The sequence below is a fragment of the Egretta garzetta genome, unplaced genomic scaffold, assembly GCF_000687185.1.
Source record: "Egretta garzetta isolate BGI_Z169 unplaced genomic scaffold, ASM68718v1 scaffold593, whole genome shotgun sequence".
Taxonomy (NCBI): Eukaryota; Metazoa; Chordata; class Aves; order Pelecaniformes; family Ardeidae; genus Egretta; species Egretta garzetta.
Window position 1 is genome coordinate 988,694 of NW_009259106.1, and position 22,256 is coordinate 1,010,949.

Genomic DNA, 22,256 nt, shown 5'->3' on the forward strand with positions numbered 1-22,256 from the left:
GATCATTGTCCACTTGGCAAGGACAAGAGGAAAAAAACCCCTAGGCTAGCTCATCAGCAGGCATAGTTCATAACCTGCCGATTAGCCTAAACTGACTTTGCCAGTAACCTTCAGCAGAAGGCAGGAGTGATAACAGTTTAAATTGCCACAGATAAACCTGTCAAAGATCATGATTCAGCACACGGAGAGACGTAAGTGATTTGCCCAATGTCATACATTCAGCATAAGAGCTGGAACTTAACAGTATCTCACAGTCTGAACTACAAGACAGCACTCATTAATGCATTTTATTGTTGAGGGAAAAAATGAAGTTTCTGAATTCATCCTGTAATTTTCAGATTTTTATATGTGCTTCTGGTCTCTCTTTTCCATAATGTACAACTCCATCCAAGTCTACAAAAAGCTACAGAACCACCACAGTTTACCTAGAATACTCTCTCTTTCAAGATAAAATTTTATCAAATTCATGCACTGCCACATTTTCATATGGCTGGGCTAGGGAACAACCTTGACCACATGAACCTGAACTGAAAGAATACTTTTAGATTCACTCTAGAGCAGTGATATAAGATCATCCCATTCAGCAAATTCAGTTGGAGTTGACTCTTTTTCCCCCAAGGTGGTATGTTTATTTCGCCTTTCTTTTCAAAAATACGAGCCCATCAGCAAAGGAAAAAAGAACCACTGATAAACAGAAGCCAAAAAAGAAGCAATAACCTTAGCTGTGAATAACCAGAACTAAGTTATACACCCTGAAATAGTTTGTTGGGTATAGCATTGGACAGAGATTAACTTTGCTCAATTTTCATCTGCCCATGAAATAAAAATGCATTTTTTGCAATAAAGAGATCAAACTATCTAATGTCATGACATAAAAATTCATTAATTCCTCAAAAAATAAACTGCATTTATTCAATACATGTATTTGAGCTTACTGCAGCAAAAAGTACACTGGAAATGGTGATTCGTCTACATTAGTTTCTCAAACAGTGAAAGAATGGGAAAGAATGCAAAAAAAAAAAATCACCATATCAAGACCCCGACCACAATGGAAAGATCCCTACACATATGTAAAACCAAAGCATGGAAGAAAACTGCCAATATGGTAGGAAATACAAGCATACAGGACAGATAATGTATTAAGAGGTACCTCGTATATGTAACATTGGCTGAACACATAAATATACCAATATTTATGAATGTATGAAGACACTGACTACTGAATATAGGCGTATACTGATAGTGTTGCTGTGCCTCCACCTTCACACACACACTGAAGTGAAAACAACTTTCTAATACAACCTATTATTTGTTTGAAAGGAAATAACAGGCTTCAATCATACCTCTAAAACAACATGTTATTTTCACAGTGTGCTATACTTACTGCAATGGACAGTAAGATAAACTACTCTGGTAAGAAAGTTTAGCAGAAAAGGAAAGCTAAAAACCAAACGAGTGGTATGTAAAATGCATCTTGATTATGGGAGACAGTCTTGTGAGTCAGATTCAATCTACCTCTCTTTGTTCCATTCAAATGCAGTTGAGTTACAGGCCTCATGTCCCCATCTGCTGGAAACAGGATCTAAATGGCAATCCAATTAATTAAATACATTTTATAAAGTATTTTGGTATCATAATATAATCTTTATACTCAGACTCAAATGGAGAATCCAGCAGCAAGGAAAAAAAAACCACCAGGAAAAAATGGTGATTGCTAAAATACAGATATAGTCTTAGATGAAACTAAGAAAAGATTATTTATTGTCCCTCTTCCCCACAAAAACCTAGGAATACTCTTTTATGAAGAAATATAACGTGCCATAAGTTTATCCACCAAGTGAATTGCTAATAAAAAAAAAAATTCTTATTTGATAATACCTTATTGTGCCTTTCCAACACCTGTGTACAGAATGCGTACACTGAAACGAACTTTCAGTACCTTTATTTCACTTAGACACTTACAGAAAACAAGAAATATTTATTTTGCCACTACAGAAATTAATACTTAATATTTTCCTACTACTACTCAAGTCACACATTTTTAAGAGGTATGTTTAGGTTATGTATGAAGATGTAACACAGACCTGAAATCTTGATGGATCTGGTGGCTCTTTCCTTATTTATACCACTTAAGACTACAGTTCAACCTATTGTTACAGGCTCCTTCATCTACATATTTATAAATGAGACCATTCCATTCAGATGGAGGCAGCAATATGCATAGTCAACCACTGCCACACCTCAGAAAAATTTAGGGGCAGGAACCACAGAACAGCTCATAGCTTGTGTCCCAGTCATTTCCCAAATAATTCCTGAGTCAGAAATATTACCAGAATAAGCAATTTCCACAGTAGCTTGGAATCCTAAGCTCTTTAAGTGTCTGACCCATCAGGTTTTCTTTTATAAGGGATTTCTCCCCCTGTAATTTGTAAGGAAACTGAATAGTAGCATAGAACGTCGTCTTTGCCAATGAATAATGTCACATTATTTTATATTATCCAGTATTGATTTTTAAAGGGTTTATAGTAAAATAAGCTTTAAGTCAGTTTGGAATATTGAAACTAAAAATTACTGTTGAATACAAACACAGTATCTGAAAGCAAAAACGTTATCTTAAAAAACTGAGATGTTAAAGCGACTAGAGGCAACTCTTGTTCACCCAGTCAGCATGCTGATACTCATTTCCCTTCCACAGTCTGTTTGAGTTAATCAAACAGACTGGTTTTCGTTTGGGAAATACAGATTAATCTAAGTACTTTCAGGCATTCGTTTAAAATTTGTTTTCTTAAAAAAACTGTGCCCTCTAAACTCACTGAGATTGTTTTTAATATGCAAAAAAAAGACAAACAAAACCCCCAAAATTTTAAAAACTCAACAAAAATAATTTCCTCACAGTGAGTGAAGACCTGCCTAACATAAAAGTGATTTGATAACATTTGACCTACAGCGCCGTACTCTGTCTACAGACAATCTTTAGCTATGGCTGTCTCATGCTTTTGTGCCTGGTTAAAAATTTCACTTTTTACAACCTTATAGAAAGCTCAACTGTATTATATCAGAATTTTAGCATATTGCCACCAGCAGCACTTACCATGCTCACCACATTGAGCATTAGAGCACACTTCAACTTTACCTTTGAGAAATCGAGGAGAGAACACCATCCCTCGTGCTCATTTGGAAGCATGTTTTAATCAAATAGTACTAAATGTATCAGGTCATCTTGAATCAGAGACACATATCAACCCCGGTAGGTGCCTTACTCCCTGTTCATTTCCTACTGACCTTTTGCAATTGAGTCAATCAATTTCTTTTTTTTCTGCGTGACCCGAACAAGAGGGTAGAGACCCCTTACAGCTCTTTGTCTGTGGCGTGGATAGGGCCCACCCTCTAGAAGAAGAGTCTACAGTTCCACGAACTGAGAATGAATTAAAAAAAAAAAAAAAAAAAAAATCAATGGGGAAGTACTGAAGTCACTGAAATACCAGGTAAGTTTTTTGCTGTTGTTTTAGGAGAATGCCCTATTTAGGTAGGAGGTTTTTGTTTTTAAAGAAAAAATAACTTTTGAAGGAATCATCAACATAACCATTTAAATCTAGGAGAGGATTTCAAACTGAATACCTGGGAAATAGTCCTCTACAATTCAGAATTAGCTCACTCAGCTGTGGAGAGGCAGGATTTCAGACACATGCTGCTTTACAGTGCTATGGGCTACCTGCAGTGGGTCCCTTTTGGAATACTGGTCATTGGGAAACCTAAATCAAAGCTCAGCTATGTGATCAAAGCTGCAGTATCCAGCATCTTAACAGCCAAGTTTTTGTTAGTCTAGCAAAAAGACCGTGAGAATATAAACACAATTGGGTCAGAGTGCCAGATTTGTTATCACTGCAACAACAGGTTTCTGCAGAACAGCATGTGGGATAAACATCTGCATGCTGCAAAAAACGTGCCTAAAATTAGTTTCAGAAGATAGCATTTAAATTAAGATCTCTCACCAATAATTGTCATGGAAAGCACAATGAATTTCAACAAGAGCAAGTGTGGGGCAAGGCTTCCATTAATAAACTTTATCGTTAAATCTACTACAATTAAGTCTATACTGACAAAGACTCTACTGCTTATTAACGGCTCTTTCTCATCTCATCAATATGTTCAATTAAGAGACAGATGAACAGCTTGCTTTTACTGTTAAAAGTGCTAGAGACTACATTTAGGTTTTGACAGTCACAGCAGTTTTGCTATGCCTTGGTGGCACATTTCATTGCAGTGTTATCGTTACAAACTGAAAAATCCAAACCCTGCAAGCACACACAGGAAAACACTGGCAGATAGGCTTAGCATTTGTATTAGCCTTGTCCACTGGAGGATGATTCACTTCAGAGAAGCTTCCATCCAGCACAACTTCACTTACAGTAAGAACTTCTCCTAATTTTGCCACCCTTGGTCTAAGCAACATCTAAAGCAGAAGAGTGACGTATGCTAGACTTCAGTGTTTTGGGTTCCCCTCCCAGCCAAGAACAGCCTGGGTCATACACTGTTCATAACCTTGGCAGCACACTCCTCTGCTTCTACCACTGCCAATACTAATGAAACAAAACTAGATGCAAGAGGTTTCTTAGAAACTTGGTGTTAATGCTGCCTGGCTGGAACTATCTGTAATGTTTGTACTAATTATTCCTGAGTAGATTAGACCAGAGAGTGCCAAGCCAGCCCAGCAACCCTTTCTGTGCACACTCTGCTGGGTGACCACATTTCTAAATTCAGAATTCTATTACATGGTTGACACCAACACAAATTGCAACAAAGCTATGACTTTAAGAATCATTACAGCTATAAGACAATCATCACTGAAGCACCTCGAATATAAGAGATTAAAAAAAACCCTCAAGCAATACATAAAAGTAATTTACATAAAAAATAATCAAGCAATACATAAGAAAGTATTTTTGTTAAAAAAGGCAAACAGTAAAATACAACCATAAAAATCCCAGTTTTGCTTTTTGTTTGAAATACCGCACAGAGTAAATGAAAAAAGTGGAAAGAGAACAAAGGGATGATTTCTACACACCAGCAGTTCAGCTTTCTAGTGCCAACATTTTGTATAGCACATTACAGTCACTTTTATGCCCTCATCTGCATGAGTCAAGTAGAACAGTTAGCCTTCATCTGGAGCCATAACATGAGTAGGTACTTGTACTTCTCAGTAATACTACATTTGTACAGCCTCAGTTGTTCTCTCTCCTTGGAGGTAGAAGACTGTGGTTCTATTTTGCTTTTTTAAAAAGGAAACAAAGGAATATTACACTGCTCAGTGATTCATTTTAAATACAGATTCACTACTCAGGCTTTCAAACACTTTGTGCTGTAACACAAAGCACACAAAATTTAATCATTTTTTTCTACCACCTAGAAAGAACATACCTGACACTGATTTCTTATTAAGAGAAGAAAGTTGAATTGGAAGAAGTGAAAGGCTGGATACAACGTGCAAGGTTATATGAAAAACTGAAGTCCACATACATCTCAATGCAATTTGCTGTTTATTATTATTTTTAAGGGAATAACATTACATCGAAATGACTATTTTTGTTATTTTTCCTTCAAATTCAATAGCAGACATTCAATCCCCACAAGATCACAGAGATATAGCTAACCTGAAATGCAATATAAAACCTTATGTATGTTTTCAAAGCTGTCTTTTTAAAAGCAACTTAACTTGTGAAAAAACCTTAATATATGCTTTGTTAAATATTAGTTTCTTTCAAAACAATAATGTTCCAGCATCTGAAAGTTTATCCCAAGAGATACTATTTTCTCATTAAAAACAGAAGTCAGAAACAAACTATTTTCTCCTAAATTAACCTCATCTTTACATTACAGAGGAAAATGAGAAATGTCACAGCTAAGCCAACACAAGCAATAAATGTTATGTTCCCCATCTGATAATCAAAAAATAGAGGAAAACCACCCTTCGAGCCATACTTAACGTTGTGCTTTCTATACAAAATATACAATCAGAATTATTTTATCTCGCCGAATAATTCATTGGGGACACAAGCAAGGAGATGAAGAAAAAGATGCTATTTCCATAAAAAGTGTCATTAGTACCTGCAATATGTGATCCAATATGACATGAGATCCAACCATCAAACCACTGATCTCTTGGCATGGATTCTCCTTAGCCTCTATTACAGCACTGACAGGGACAGCAAAACAAGTCTCTGGCCCAATGACCCAAGCACTTGTCTGGGATGTGGGCAGCTGGTTTTTAATCCTATTTCCAGTGGATATTTTATTTCACAGAGTGGAACAACTTCAGTTTTAGAAAGGGAGCCAAAAGTCTACAAGATTAAGCCACTACGATCACCAGTACCCATCTTCACAGTACGTTAAATAATGAACCAAAGACTGAATTACCTTAATTAAGGTGATTCACTTAAGCGAGATTTAATGCATACTGACAAAATGACAAAACAGAAAAAACACGGGACTTCTGTATCCAATACTGTTTTTTCCAGTGTCTTTGGAAAACGTGTGCAGACACAAAAAGCATAGAGAGGTAAAATACAAAGTATTTGTTAGCCCTTGATCTGAATGGCTAGACAACCTTCACAGGTCCTTGCTGGCTTACCCCCCTTAGAAAGAGAAAATGATAATTCAAAATAGTATTTACCAAGAAGACTCATAAAATAATGATTTTCCAAAAGTAACATGACAAAGAAACAGCACCCACATACTTTGCAACTGTTAGTGCTACCCGCAAGTCCCGTGCTCTCTTGAGTGTCTTCTGTTGCCTTGACAGTTTGTGCACAGCTCTGCTTCTGTTTCCTTCTTTTCAACCCTCTCTCAGAAAACACATTTTACTTCGGGCACAATGACACAGCTCTGGTATTTATGGTAAGTTTTATCAGTCCTCATAGGGTAGTCCCCCCGTTCCAGATTTATTATGCTGATCAGAGCCTTTAGCAGCAACTCCTATTGCTTCAGCTACCACAGGGTACCTCTAATGAAGGATATCAACTGCACTTGTTGATTTTTACCAGATCTGTTTTCATGGAAGCCATTCTGTACTCCAACAGAATATTTTCCAATGCATATTTTAAGAGCAAAGTTCAAAATTGCAATTTTATTTCTATAGCTACAAGACCTTGAAAAAATATAAACACAGTGAGTGTTAACATAGGACCACTTTGGACAGATTTCTTCCATTAAACTTAATATGCTGAATAGAAGAAAGAATCTGCAAAAAGTATTCTTTTTTCAAAATACAGCACAAATCAAATGCTATTTCATCCATTGAGTACTGCTACTAAGACATTCAGATTCATTTATCCTAATAAAAATCAACTACCTTCCCTGAAAATAAAGCACAGTTTGGCATCTAACAGTATGTTCAGCCTAGACTTCAGTAATTGGGAGTCTGCACCCAAAACCAGAGCTCTGTGGTGCTGACAAAGCCCTGCCATTTGATTTCTGTTTGGTGCCGAGTTTGGTCTGCCTTTGTACAAAGCAATGGTTTTTCCCTCAGTCAGAAAGCCACACTCTGGTGAAAGTTTCATTGACTCTATCTCTTTCCCCAAAATGAAACACGCAGAAAGAATGCGAATCTGAGTTTTTAAACACATTCATGCATTCAAACCTAGAAAAGGCATAACTTATTTTAGCTTATCTGAAATCTTACAAATTCTTACTAATGTTCTATCTTTGAGATCCAGAGGTATTTGACTTCCCAAGCATTAGATGCTGTTTCTAGGAAGATGTGGGGTCCTAACCTTGCACTGTAGATAGCAGTTAGAAGAGAGTGTGCCATGACTTCCTAAATGAGACTGCAGCCAACGTCCAGATCTGAGGGTGAGGTTATCTGTTTAAGCATGAAGAGGATTTCTCTAGCTTCATAAGGTACCTTATGCAAACAAAACTTACGAATTCCTGGAGGCAACTATTTAACATTTGCTTGAAACACATGATTTGGAATACTTTGCTTTCCATTTACTACAGGTGAGACTAACCAAGCCCAGCTATCAAATATGCTGTGGTTACTGTGTACTGGGCTGCAAGATTTTTCAAGCTATAAGTTATGTCTAATTACAATGACCAAGTTAGTGCTTCTGTTTGATTCAGATAAACTACCTTGAACTTCAATCTCATGATGTGCAACTGGGCTTCAACCTGACCGTATCTAAAGGAAGCTGCACAGAAATACCCTTGTAAGCGGATGAAAAATTTCACACACAGAGATTTCTTCTGAGGACTGTGCCTCTGAATGTTATAAATCCATACCCTCCTATAACTGCAAGTATAAAATTGGCTCTAAAATAAATTTATTTCTTCTTTTTTAACAATTCTTAATCTAAACTCTTTATTTGTGAACTGACCAGTAAACTCCAGGCAACCACAGCCTACAAAAACTGACAACCAAGAGCATAAACTTCAGCAACCAACCTATTTCAAAAACTCTCCTAACTCCCATCAACACCAAAAATAAGGAATTGTGTAGTATAACCTAACTGTAAGTGCATTGCAGACATTTCAAAAGCTCTAGAAGGATTAAAGATGCCACGTTACATAAAATTTTACTCAGAGAATATTTTTAAAGTAACATCTGTGTTTGCATGTAAAATTGCTGCAGGAAAAAAAGGGCACAAACACTTCCTGACAATTGTGCTGGTTTAATTCATCCTCCTGGTTTTTTTTTGCGATTCCTTTGGTGAAAACTCAGAAAATTAGAGTATTACACTAAAAAAAAAAAGTCTCCCTATCCATCACTAAGTATGCAATTACGAATATTTCCTATTTAACCGCATCAAACGTAATATTTAATATTTTATTAAAGAAATAAAACCACACAACCTTTGTACGGAGCATGTAGAATAACCAGTTCCTCTTCTATGCCATTTAAAATAAATTTTGACCTCTTTTATGTTGTTTCTTTTAAAGACAGGGAGCTGGTAAAATAACAAATAGGGAAGCATAAATGACATCAGCTCCCTGTTGCAAGCAATAAAATTCTGAATTGAATATATGAAAAAGTATGATTTTCTGGGTAAAGAGCATATGCCCACCACAGGAGCTGAAGTTAGAAATAAGCTGTCATTGACTCTTATGTTTCTTTCTGAGTTCGGAGGTTTCAGCATAAACATTTTTTGAAATTGTAAACTGCTTTGGGAATCTGTTTCCAGAAACAGCCCACTAGCTATTCTATTTCTTCACTGAAAAACCAATTCCACTTACTAGTGAAAGTAAATCCCCTTACTGAACAGAAATCACATATTTTCAAAACATAATTCTAGAAAGACAGTTTTCCTTTCAACCCTATTACAGAAGGGTGAACTGCTCTAAGGGACTAAAAACATACTGAAAATATTCTGTTATTTTGCTTGGGGAACCTGCCCCACAAAATTCATTCTTCTTACCTATCATGACTAAATTCAAAAGAATAGCATGTAGGATTGTAGCCATGCTCTGTAATGCCAGTAGGATGTTTACATCCTTATTTTCAGCTTTTACCTACTGACTGACTACACAAGGAAACATGAAAGCAAGGTGAAATGCTACCAAATCAGAATAGTCACAAATGCTCTATTTTTTTTCTTCCTTCTTTGAGAATCTTTTCTGATTTCCAAGCAATTCCTAGGACACTAGCCCACCTTTTCCTATATTATTTTTGAGTTAATTGAATGGAAGTTTTAAACTTGTAGCTTTATTGGTTCTCTAAGTACTGTGATACTAGTTTGTTAGTACTAAAATTAACATTTTTATAACCCTGTGAAGAACCCCAAGGTGCTTGAGAGAGATGCCAGAAATAATCCTCACAGTCCTCAATAGGAAGTTCTTCAACCATTTTGAAACTGAAATATTCTAAATGTCACATAGTACATCACACACTATTTCAAAATAAACAATGAAAAATAAAATACACAGTATTTTAAAGTTAAGAGACACACATCCTGGATGAAAATAGATGGCATGTGAGTCAACACTTTTAATTCTTGTTCTCACTTCTTGTCTAGCCAAGTCCTCCATATCAACTTTTCTATTTTGATGCTCTCCAAAACCTTCCTCAAAAATCAAGCTGTCTCTTCATCTTGTTCCTCTAGCACCTCCTCCTTGCTATATTCCAAATCTACTACCCTAGTTCATTTTCTTTCAAGATAATTCACTATCCCTCTGCTCTCTTATTACTTGACCTTTTAGGTCTTTATCACCCACTAGTATTGAAGTTTCTCTGCTTTCCAGTCATCTCCTCCCAGAGGCCTTCTCCCATTCTTTCAACAAGATGAGTTATTGCTTTCATGCCTCATACTCACTGTGCACTCCACTCTTCTACTGCCCTCTCCAAATGCAAGGTCACCCTTGGCACCTCCTGGAGCTGGCTTGCACCCCACATCTACTTCCTCTGCTCCTACTGTGGTACTGTGTGAACACATCTGGCAGGGATCCTCATGTCAGGCTGAATTCTTCCACTATAAACTGGTTTGGTTTTTTTTCCTTCCTCCAGCTCCACTACCTCAGGAGCTCTGCTCAGGCGACAGACACAGCTTAAGTTCAATAGGGCTAGAAGAGCCAAAACTGAACAAAAACTCCCACTGCAGTGGAGGCCAATACCACATTATCTGTGTTAATGTGTTTTAAATTCTGGTCCACAGACTACTGGTTGCCTGAAAGATTTTTCAAAGATAGCCTGTGAAACAACTGCAAAGTAGCTTTTAATCTGCATATGCATAATGGCAAGGAAACAAATTGTTATTTTTATTTGCCTCATTCTATATTTAAAATTTAACCTAATTTTACTGGGCTGTTAACAAGGAATTAATGCATTTTAAAAATTCCTTTATACCCACGCCCCCCAACCCAACTCCATTCAACTTTTTCCTCAAGTTGTAGGTATTATGCTAGTGCATCTTATACTCAATGGAAGTTCAGATCAGCATTTCTTAACCTTTCAAAGCTCAGTGTAGGTATCAACACTTATTTCTGGAAGACCTATATGACTTCTAAAAGATTATCTATTCATCTACTTATTGACTATCCCTGCCCTGCTTAGACCAAAGATCTAAGAGGATTACAGAACCTGGTGGCAAGGCTGAAGACTTGTTAACTTAATAAGGCTGTGGATTTTAAACTGTGTTAAAATAAACAGGTTTTGAAAATGGCTTAACTCTGCCAGTGTGGATAAGATTTAAGAGTCTCCTCACAGGTCTTTATCTAGCTCATGAAAAAAGATGACCATGTGAGATAGCAGGGCACTGGCATACACGAACAAGTGAAGGTCCATGAGACATTGATTTTCTTTTAGCAAGCTCTCAGCTTCAGAATAAAAGCTCCATCTTCACTCAGAGGCATATTACCACAGTACACTGAATTCATCTTTACTGGATTTGTTTAAAATAAGCTTCTAGAACAGCTATGCCCTATATATGCCAGCCCAGATCGTCATCTGATTATGTTTGAATACTTTTCATTGTAACACTTTTTAATCAGTCATTTAACTCATTCTTCCCCAATTTTTTATATAAATAAAATGCAGACTATAACCTAAAGAATTAAGATAGCATGCTAATAAAGAATAATTGAAGAGGCTTGTTTCAAATTATTCGGTATTGGTCCTCTTGCTCCTCTGTGCAAGTAAGGCTAAATTCCTTTTCTTGAGTTCAGCTGCTTGACAGTCTGGTAGGAGCGAGTACTTTTGTTTTTAACCAAAGCTTTTCAAAAGCTTGTCTTGTAAAATTGCGGTTCACACAAGATAAAACAGTACTTCCATTCTTTAAAGAGTTTTTAATGTACATGTATATTTTGAAAGTTTAGGTGCTGACAAGAAGTCAAGAGAGGTACTATGCACATCTTTCCCTTTATAAAAAGGAGAGCAAAATTACCTCACCTTACTGCAACACTTATGCCATGAAACAAAATCAGTTCTATTAACAAAGGAACACTAAATACTGAGGAGTGCTTCAAGTGTTGTGAAGTCCAATAGGACATTCTCTGATGCCTGGCAGCACTCCTTCACTTCAGAGAGGAGGAGAACGATATCTGTATTAATTTTTAAGCAACGCTGAAATGCTTACCTTTGATGAAAATGCATTTATGATTAATAGCATACTTCCCAGCTAGAAACTGTAAAATTATACTTTGCACATTTACAGAAAATAAAAACGGACAATCTATATTTGGCTCTGAAGAATCATGCCAACTTGGAAGATAGAACAGTTAAGCACCAGACCAGAGCTTTTAGTTAAATGAAAACAAACCCACAAAACCCCACAAATTTATACCGTTTTTTAAAAATTATATGTGAAAGGCTAAACATATCAAGACCATTTCAGACAAAATCACTGTGTGAGAGAGACAGTGCATATACATGTGCACAAGAGAATCTTGTTCTCATTTTTCAGAGATCAGACACATTCTTGCAGGTTTTGGGTTTTTTTATACTTGAGAGCTTAAATGGTGGTGGGAATTAATCAAGGGCCAAATATGACAGGAACAAGGACCTAGACAAGAAATTAAACTCCTTAAAATTCTGAAGTGTTCATCCTCTTAAACTACAAAAATTTAACTATGGAAAACAAATATGTGCTTGAGTGCCACAACAAGTGTCAAATGAGCAACATAGTCCTAAGCTTCTAAGGGTACAGGAATAAGTGATTTCTGTGGTGGATTCCTCATGTGTGCTACAGTTTATTTTCACGTACCTAGCAGGCTCAGATTCCGAGACGCTTTGGCAACAGTGTCTATAAATGAAACATGAAGAGTTGAGTTTGAGTTCTGTTTCATTTTCCTCTCAGCTGGAGAATCTGAACCTGTATGTTTCCAGGAAACATTGAATGACATTTTGAAGACAGGCATATAAGCATCATATGTCAAAGACTTCCAAATAGTGGACTCAGTTTCTCTCTTCGGAGTGATTGTCCTTACCTCCAGAGCATCTTCCCAAGTCCCAGTGATTTCCTGACATTTAAGAGCACAAAGAAGAGAAAACAGACTTAACTTGTCTGCCTCTGTGCCGACCAAGACCAGCTAGGGGCTTTGTGTCCAAACTGCATGGCAGCCCCAGCAACATCTATGGGCATGAGAATAAATGAAAGTAACTCTTCAGGCACTCTCAGTGCAGCAAGTCTCCAACTAGGACTGGCCCCACTGTTTAGTCTGAAGATCAAACAGAGGACAGTGCTGCCATCTCCCCCTCTATACACAGAAAAGAAAAAAAGTGCAGTAAAGAGCACTTGGATGTACGATTCTTCCACCTCAGGGCTGCTCACTTTCTAAAATTAATCCAGCTCACCTCAAAGCAGCCATTCTGGATCCAAAAAAAAAAAAAAAAAGACTCTCTGAAAAGAAAAGAAACTGATCTAGTGCAACTAACCCAAGAATTCACTACTGATTTTCTGAGATGAGATTCTCTGTCTACTAACAAAGAGGCATCTGACAGGAAATGAGACATAACAGATGCACACTTTTCTTTTGCGCACACAGTAACAAAGTATGAACAGGGCTCACCACATATTTCAGCTTTAATTACTGAGACACATTCTTGCCCACACTAGGATGTGCAAACAGGCAACAATTTAAAGAAGACAGGAAAAAAACCCAAACTTTCAAACCAAAGGAGGCTAAACAATACAGCAATATTAACCCACATTTTATGCTCTTCATTCATTTAGTACATTTAGTCATAAATACCACAAGAGTGTCTGTAGTCCAGATACTTCAACAGAACATTTTCTTTCTTATTGCTTATTTTATGTTCCCTGTGTTTGATAGAGTCAAGGACAAATTGGACACAAGAGAGAAGAAAAATACATGGGTGTTTTTTCTTGGAAGTAGTATACTAAGATCAGAGGCAAGGGAATGTTTGAGTAAAGAACAAAGATGGAGCCAAAGAAAAGACCAAGGAAGGTGTTAAGCATATCATAAGGAGAAGGCCAAATGCGCTGCAAGGGGAAGTCCACCAAAAGACAGACAAACAATTGAACATACCAAGTTTCCAATTTTATTATCACAGCTGCAGTTTCAGGCTTGCTGTTTTCTGCTGTTCTTATCCTAAACACTAAAGTGCATGGATAAGAGGGTAAGAGGAGGAAGTACCACATGGAAAACATTTCATTCAGGTAAAGGAGAGGGGAGGAGAAAGATTTCTAGTTGACCCCATCCCAGTCAGCCCCTTCAGCTCTTCCTAGCGTGCAGGATGTCTATTAAGCCACCCAACAAGGGGTACCCATTGCAGAAAGCCAGATGCTATGCATACAGAAACACACAACAGCACTACTGACTGACTTTTCTAACCAGACCCTGGACCACCTATGTAAAGCAATTTTATTGGTATTTGATTTCTGTGATAATAAGAGAAAAATTAAAAGATTTTTATTCTCTTTAAAAAGAACCGCCCCCCTTCACAAGCCCATTAAAAGTAAGGGCTTTAGACTTCCTTTTTGTGCAGAAGTTTAAATTTTCTGAATGATCAAAGCTTTTTGAGTAGAGCAATAACCTGTAACTCACCAGCCAAATTAAAGTGGAGGAATAAAGACACCATTTTATTTCAGGTAGGCGGTTTTAAGTAAATCTAGGGAAATGGAGGAATATTAAATTGGAAAATGAAGGGAAATAAAGACAGCCCCCTCTTCCACCTGAAAACACAGCAATCATACAACAGCATCTTCCACTAATACACAAAAAAGGGTATCGTAAGCAAAATAAAAAGAGATTTAAGCATCACACTTAAATACTGTGGATTTATTTTTTAGTTTATAAACCATCTTACTTCAAAGCCTAATTATTTTCTAAATAAAGGTATTACACTAGTTTAACAGCTATTTTATCTAGCAGATTAATGTCAGCTAGCAGATTAAAGATTGCTATCAAGGTTCAAAGTATGGAATTAAATATTTCTGTACTACCAGCACCATTCACATTAAATATTCTCTTTTTATTCTTTTCAAAACACACTCAAATCTACACATCAGTGTGCCAGTCGGATGCAGACTTCTCTAGCTGAGGAACGGAACACCAGCTTCCACACATTTTTTCAGTGTCTGGCTTTTCCTCACTGAGCTATTTATGCAATTCCCTATTAAACATCCAAACAAAATGAAATCCTTTAACGGTGTAACACTAGGCACTGGACCATCTTTGGTACAGGAAATGGATTATGAACAGCTCTCCAGTAATGGGGAAGTCAACGAATTAAATAGTGAACAGCAGGATCTACTGACCTCGGCTGAGACTGTGGACCCATTGTAAAACACCCTACAGATACATCCAAAATAAAAGTCAGTCTCTGCCCTAGAGAGTATACAGTTTAAATAGTGAGTCAAACAAAGGAAGCAGTATCAGTCATATCTGCAGATGGGAAACAGAGGCACAAAGAGCTTTGAATAACTCTGTGCAAGGTTATAAAGGATGTCTGTGGCAGAGCCAGGAACTGAGCCCGGAAGCTCTCAATCCTAGCCCAATGCCTTTGGATACTGCGACAATTCTTCTTTTTGCTTATTCTCTCTCTCTCTTTACTTAATTACTCACCTCTGAGAGGAAATACATTAGCATCATGAGAGACAGTCTATTTTCCTTTTATATTTATAATCTCCATTAAATTTTCTCTAATTTAACATAGGACAGAAAAGTGTTACAGATAAGTAATTAAATTTGTAACAGCAATTGTAGATGTAAAAGCAGAATCTGGTATTTCAGAAAGCATGAAACAAAAGCATGCATACATCATTTAGAGAGACTTCCCAAAATGTTTTATAATGATCACTCTGGAATATAAACAGGTGTCTATCTCCACATTCTCAGATTAAGATATTTCACATGTTAAAAGTTGCACCTCAACACTCCTTACTTTTATAGGATGGGATACATGCAGGGATGCATAATTGAAGCTACACAAACAACAAGATACATTGTTGTTTCTATTTTATTAATACAGGGGAAAGCTGATTTTGTGCAAATTTGTACAAACACAATCCTCAAAATTAGGTATCATCAAGTGATGACTCTCCAGCCAACCATCACAAATACCAGTCATGAAACTAACTGCATTAGCCGCTGTTTCTTGCATTATTTCTACAACCACTTATTCCCCAAACTTGCATAATTTACAATTTGATCTATTATCACAATATGAGCCTCTTCTAAGAGTACCTGGCCAGCAGATGTTTACTGATACGACATTTCTGTGTGCTGTTTTATTCTGCAAACCCTTGTTTAGAGACGATTTAAACATCTGTTGCAATCTATACCTGCTGCTATGCTTGGCAGTCCCCATATTTGTTTTCAGTCCTTTAGTAAAGTTATTGATCTGTGAACACACATTTCAGTCAACTGTTGCTTTTTAATCATTAGAAGTTTTCTAATCTAAGAAGCTTCCTTTGACAACTAAATTCCTGCAGGATCTCAGTAGGCCAGCGAGTGCCATGGCTACAATAGCAGCACTTGTTTCAGCTCGTATCACGTTTTTGAATCCTGCTAAATAGTCAAACTGTGCGAGCTGCCACCATAATTTCTCTTCTCCACCATGGTTAGGATAAAAGAAAACGGATTGCTAACATCACGCATTGAGTCCAACAGACAGAGAAGCCTGACCTGCTTAAGTCTTCACAGACCAGAAGGTGGCCCATCGTCCCTACTGCCCCAAGCTGTGTGCCGAGTTCAAACACCACAGCTGGGGGAAGAGAACCTGGCTCCATTTATTTTCCTTTTTGGCATTAAAGCTGCTTCAGCAGTTCCCAGGCAAGACTACTGGATCACAAAGGACCGCTACTGCGGCAGTACGGATGCGGGAATAAAAAATTTTACTGTTGCTTTCCTGTGTTCCACAAGCATGAGAATGGATGCGTGGGTTTACACTACAATGCAACACAGCTGATGATTAGCAGAAACTCACAGAACAACCTCCTGTTTGTGGGTTTTTCTTTCCTCCTCAGTTTAAAAGAATTTATCGCAAACGTCTCAGATGTTAGTGATTCTCAGTAGAAAAACAAAGTTTTAGGAATGCACAGAGCAAGAATTTATTGATGTAATTAGAAAGCCCCCTTTAATACCTAAATGAGTATCTTCTGATAGCCAGTGATGTTCTTTTACCCTCTCATTTCAAGAAGACTTCACCACAAGCAGTATCACCAGAGGTCTCTACAAGCTTTCCAGAATAAAAACAAGAAGAAAGGGAAAAGCTTTAGGACTTTCCCATTGTCTGCACTGTGACATTTCTCAATAAGATTTCCCACTGACATACAGTATAATATACTCAAATTATGCCATCAATACTTGTTCAGTGTAAGTGTCAACTCTATTATGCATGGCCAACTTCTGAGCTATTCATGCTTTTCTTTTGAAAAGGGAGATCATTTGAATCCTTCGCTTATCTCTTCCTGCCTACATTCAGTCCAGAGAACAGCTTAAAACATTATTAAAAAGTATTTTCAACAGTGATGAGACTTCAGACTATCTAGACAACTCTGCTCTAGGTTCTGCTGAGAAAACAGCCCTAACTTCAGAAACTTGGACAATAAAGAAACTAGCAGGAAAATTGGTATGTCTTAAGCACATACAAATTCAAGGGAAAAGTTAAAGGTGTATTATACTAAATCTATCCTCTAGTAGAGAAATTAGAACAGCTCTCCAACATCTATCAACTTAGCCAGACAGTTACGTTTAAGACTCCTGCAATAAGCATACCCTTGTAAAATTACCGTAAGAAACTTAAGATAATACCTGCTTGACACACTTTGTGAAAATGACAAGATGAATAACATGAGCATAAATTTGAAAGTAAGAACCCTAAAATTTTCATATCCTCTTTTGAAGTAAACAAGGCTCACATGATCATGCAGTCCCTCAACAGCCCTCAATAACTTGCTCCTCATAACCAGTCCCAAGCAGATTTGACAGCAGGCTGCGGTTCTTAAACCTCTTCCAAGCTGTCAACCTAGCTGAAGGTTTTCATTTAAAACGAAAAGAGAAAAGCATTAAATTAGCATCCATACCAGAGAGGAAGCTGCAGCATGAGCATAACTGTTATTTGTTCTCCCAGGCAAGCTAGCTGCTCAGAAGAGCTGGGCAGTCAGCAGTTTTCCATCAGGTACAGCAGCATGCTGCCTTGTCCAACCAGTACCCGGGGGAAGGCGCAGAAGGCTTTATGCATCAAAATAGCAGGGAACAGAAAGAGGTTAAGAACTTGCAGGGAGAAATTACAGTTGTTACAGCAGTGAAAGATTAGAGAGGTTACAGCAAGCAACAGGGTTACTGCAGTGCGGGAGATACAAGGCACAAGATTTATTAATCCCCACCACCCACCCAGCTTCATTAGTTTTAAGACTCAAGGAACCATTTGTTTGTTTATTGCCATGTGTCACCACATACAGACAGAGAATGCAATATACAGAGTACTGTGCAATAGCAGGGCTGGCAGTGCCATAGGCACTGATACAGTTCAGGAAATCACGCTGTAGCACATGCTGTATTAACCTTTTCTGAAAATTATGGCATCCTCTGAAAGGGCATTTATGAGCTTAGTATTACTTCAGGGTACAAGCAGAATGTTTATGACTTGACAGCCTTCATCCACATTCACTTCATTTAATGTAATAGCAACTTTCATTTACTAGTTCCTCTTCAGCAAAATTAGTTTAGGAAATCTGACTCTGCCACTCATCTAGAAACAGATTTTCCTCTCCAATTCCCAGAGAGGAACTGTATTTGCAACCATCTTTATGTTATAGTTAGCAAAACAAATACAGCATTCACTTCAACACTCTCCATTAAATTGACATTTTGCTTTCTGGACCATTTTTTAAAAAACACTTTTCATACAGATGAAGGAAGAGTTCTTCTTATTTCTCCCCTCTTGCCCCTCAGTCGGCTCTCATTCTTAAATGTACTGCCTTCCTAGTAAAAAAGGCTCTGGACAAAGTGGACAAAAGTTGAGAAGATCATCTTTCCCAATGTTGAAGTCCATCAATATACACTGAGTATCACTTAATTGCATGAGGAATGCACATGCTCACAATTTTAATGGCTCACGGTACAGCATGACTATTAAATTGGAGCAACATTCCATATGTTATCACTTTCTACTCTGCGCAACATCTGGAAATGCAAATGTTGCACAACAGGATATTATAGAACATTAAAAAAAAAAAAAGAAGAGACAGAATATTCCATATTCAAGTTATTTCTTCTAGTAAGGATGTGAGAAACTCTGAAGCGCAGTCATTCACATATGCAGTACATTGCTGCACTGGAAGCCTTTCTGGAGGAAAAGTAGTCTCCAAAACCACACAGTTATTTACAAAGATTGACACGAAAATATATAAACAAGTTATAGGGGTATTTTGCTTTGTTTTAAGTTGAAGAGCTTTTGCAAATGCAAGATATCTTGGTAAACACCTTAAGATTCTGGAGAAGACCAGACTGGTTTTGATACTGCTGAAGCTTCTTTATTTCTTAAGGTTTACCTTCTGAAAGAAAAAAAAAAAAAAAAAAACCACACACAAAAAAACCCCCACACCAAAACCCCCACATTATCTTGTCTCCTCCCTTACCAATTAATCTATATACAGAACAACACTCATTAACGGCAAGTGGCATAATAATTATTGTTTTTATATTCTAAAAGTAAAGAACCTAATGAGAGTCTCTACCAAGCAGAGAAAACACTACAATCTAATGGAAGAACACCTGTATTTTAAATCCTCATGCAAACTTAAGAGGTGTATCTAAAATGTTTTGGAAAGATTCCAATCACTTAAGTACAACTGAGGACAAATTAGTGTAAGGCTTCCTTTGATGGGTAAGTAAATGAAATCATTCAGCTATACTTTAAAATAAAGACTAGTCCTGCCAAATACACATTTAAGCCCTCTCCCTGGAACTCCTTAGGACATTTCTTAAAAATAAAGAAGGAAACCACCTAAACCGTTCAGAAACTCCACTTAAAACACAGGAACCCTGAATAAGTGAGCATGAGAAAGTGAGCAGCAAGACCTTTCAGAAAAGCTGTTCTGCCTTGTCGTTAGATAAACCACAGCAAAGTCAATCATCTCATAAAATTGTATCTCCCAATACAGGCTCTAGAATGGATAATCATAAATGAGGCTACTGAGTATTGATTATAAGGTATGACAGAGTCTACAGGTTGCATAGATCCTAGGAAGGAACAGGAGTACAGACAGAAGGCAATGTCTTCCCATCTCGGTACAAAGATTTTCTACATCACTTAGAAAAAATACTTTGAGAAAAAACTAATTAAAGAAGGGGTGAGGTCTGAGAGTAGAAATAATTTACCAGACCACAGTAATCCAAAGGTTTCTTTTTGAAGGAAGAGAAGTAAAAATGCAGCTCTTTACAAGCCAATGGCAAAACCTTCTTCGACTTCAAAAAGAACGTAACTTCCCTGCTCATGTTTAACATTTGTTATATCTAACTCAAAGGAAATTTACTGACAGTCAGAATTATTACAGAAAGTGCAAGAGCCAAAATAAAATATTTAATCTTGCAGTTGACAGACCAAGAACAATTTCAAGTGTTCTTCACAAGACGTTTATCCTTAACAACTACTTAAGCTTTTCAAATAAATTATCTTGTTCTATTTTGACTTTCTTTTAATAAGACAGTTAAGGGATTGAGATGCTTTTCTTCTCCTTACCTCAACAACTGAAGAGTTTTAATAAGGAAGTAGTATTAGCAGTATTTACATAACAGTAAACCAACGGTGATAAGAACACTGATGTGTTTTGCTAGAAACATACAGCAATTCTCAAAAATGCTTTGTTGTGCCATATTTACTATCTGACTGCCCTTATCCTGAAGCAGAGGCCATCAGCTGTTTTGAAATGGTGCAGGAAAAGATACAGTTGCAACAAAATACAGTCACCAGGTAGTACTTACCCTAACAGGAGGGCTCCGTGCTTGCACTCTTTGCTGCTGTCCAGCTTGAGAGCTCTGCAGGTCCTTTGATCCGCAATTAGCTACAGTGCTGATGGGGACCCTTAAAGCATTTGTGCTACCAGTCCCACCACCAGCGCCGGGTTTTCGAGGCCTCTGTTTGATGCCATCCAGTAGTCTAACAAGCAAAATATTACTAGGAAGTTCGTCAACACTGCAGTCCACTAAAGTCCTGCACTCTGGGCAACGAAGCTCATTTCGAGAGCTCACAATGCCCAGCAGACAGCGTTTACAAAACGTGTGTTGGCAAGGCAAGACTTTTGCAGAAGCATCAAGGCGTTCTAAGCAAACAGGACACTCCAACAGATCCAGCAAAGCTGATTCATCCATTTTTTTTTTTTATTACTTAGCCAAAACCCAAATCTTTCTAGAATTTGTGTGTTTTGAGCCCTCCAAGGATATCATGTTACATCCATTCCTCTTCTGACCATGCTCTGAAATTTTTTGAAAGAAAAAGGCATTAATAAGCTGAAAAAAAAGAATCAACAAGACTATTTTATCTAAAGATGTTCATACAAAAAGGAAAATAAAAGATCTCTAAACTAATTCAGTAGCTATTTTCAATACATAAACATCAAAATAGCAATAAATAATAGCAATTGACATTAATATACCTATTTAGTTAAAATATAACAAATGCTTACAGCTACAGTTTTTAAATTCAAGTCACCGTAAATTTTAATCTTGAGTGATTCTGTTTTCTCAAATTATTCCAGAACGAAGAGCTATCCCCAGCACAGCATTATAATAAAGCTTACTTTTCACAGTTCTTGCTCGATACACCTGTCTCTCTGAACATTTATTTGAAATGAGCTTTTTTCACAACAAGACGGTGGCGAAGGTAACTACAACTGGGTCCAAAACAACAGAGCGTACACCAACAGGGCACAGGAAGGGGAATTACATTTACGCCAAGACGAAGCCAACAGCAGACTACACCTCTACCATTTCTGTGAAAAGTAATAGCAGCAGACTACACACGTCAGCCTTGAAAACAGCCTCTAGCACACAGGGTCTTAAGCTTACCACAGGCACTGCCAAGAGGGCTCGTTACAGTGCCGCCTTGAAGAAGCGCTTCAAAAAACTATCGCGAAGTGATTTACAGCAGGAAGCGCTACTGCCACATCGTTAGGACAACGCGAGCGCTGCGTATGCGGCTACAGGGGCAGCGGCAAGCCTCCGCGGCACGCAGCCAGGGGCTGGAAAAAGGGAGGGAAAAAATGCCCCACCACCAGTGAGCCCCCTAAAAAAATACCACTCTGCGGGAAGTCACACCAGGCCGCTCCACAGGGGAGAAAACGGCTTGTTGAGCTCGGCAGTCC

At 37.6% G+C, this 22,256-nt stretch overlaps 1 protein-coding gene across 1 annotated transcript in view; it reads right to left on the reverse strand.

Annotated features, from left to right (window-relative positions):
* The window catches only part of SH3RF1 (SH3 domain containing ring finger 1), an 89,047-nt gene extending 67,783 nt beyond the window's left edge, over nt 1-21,264 (reverse strand). The window contains exon 1 of the mRNA XM_009635322.2: nt 20,878-21,264. Coding sequence (XP_009633617.1) covers nt 20,878-21,264 — 387 coding nt within the window. The remainder of the gene's footprint in view (nt 1-20,877) is intronic.
* Between the last annotated feature and the right edge of the window lie 992 nt (nt 21,265-22,256).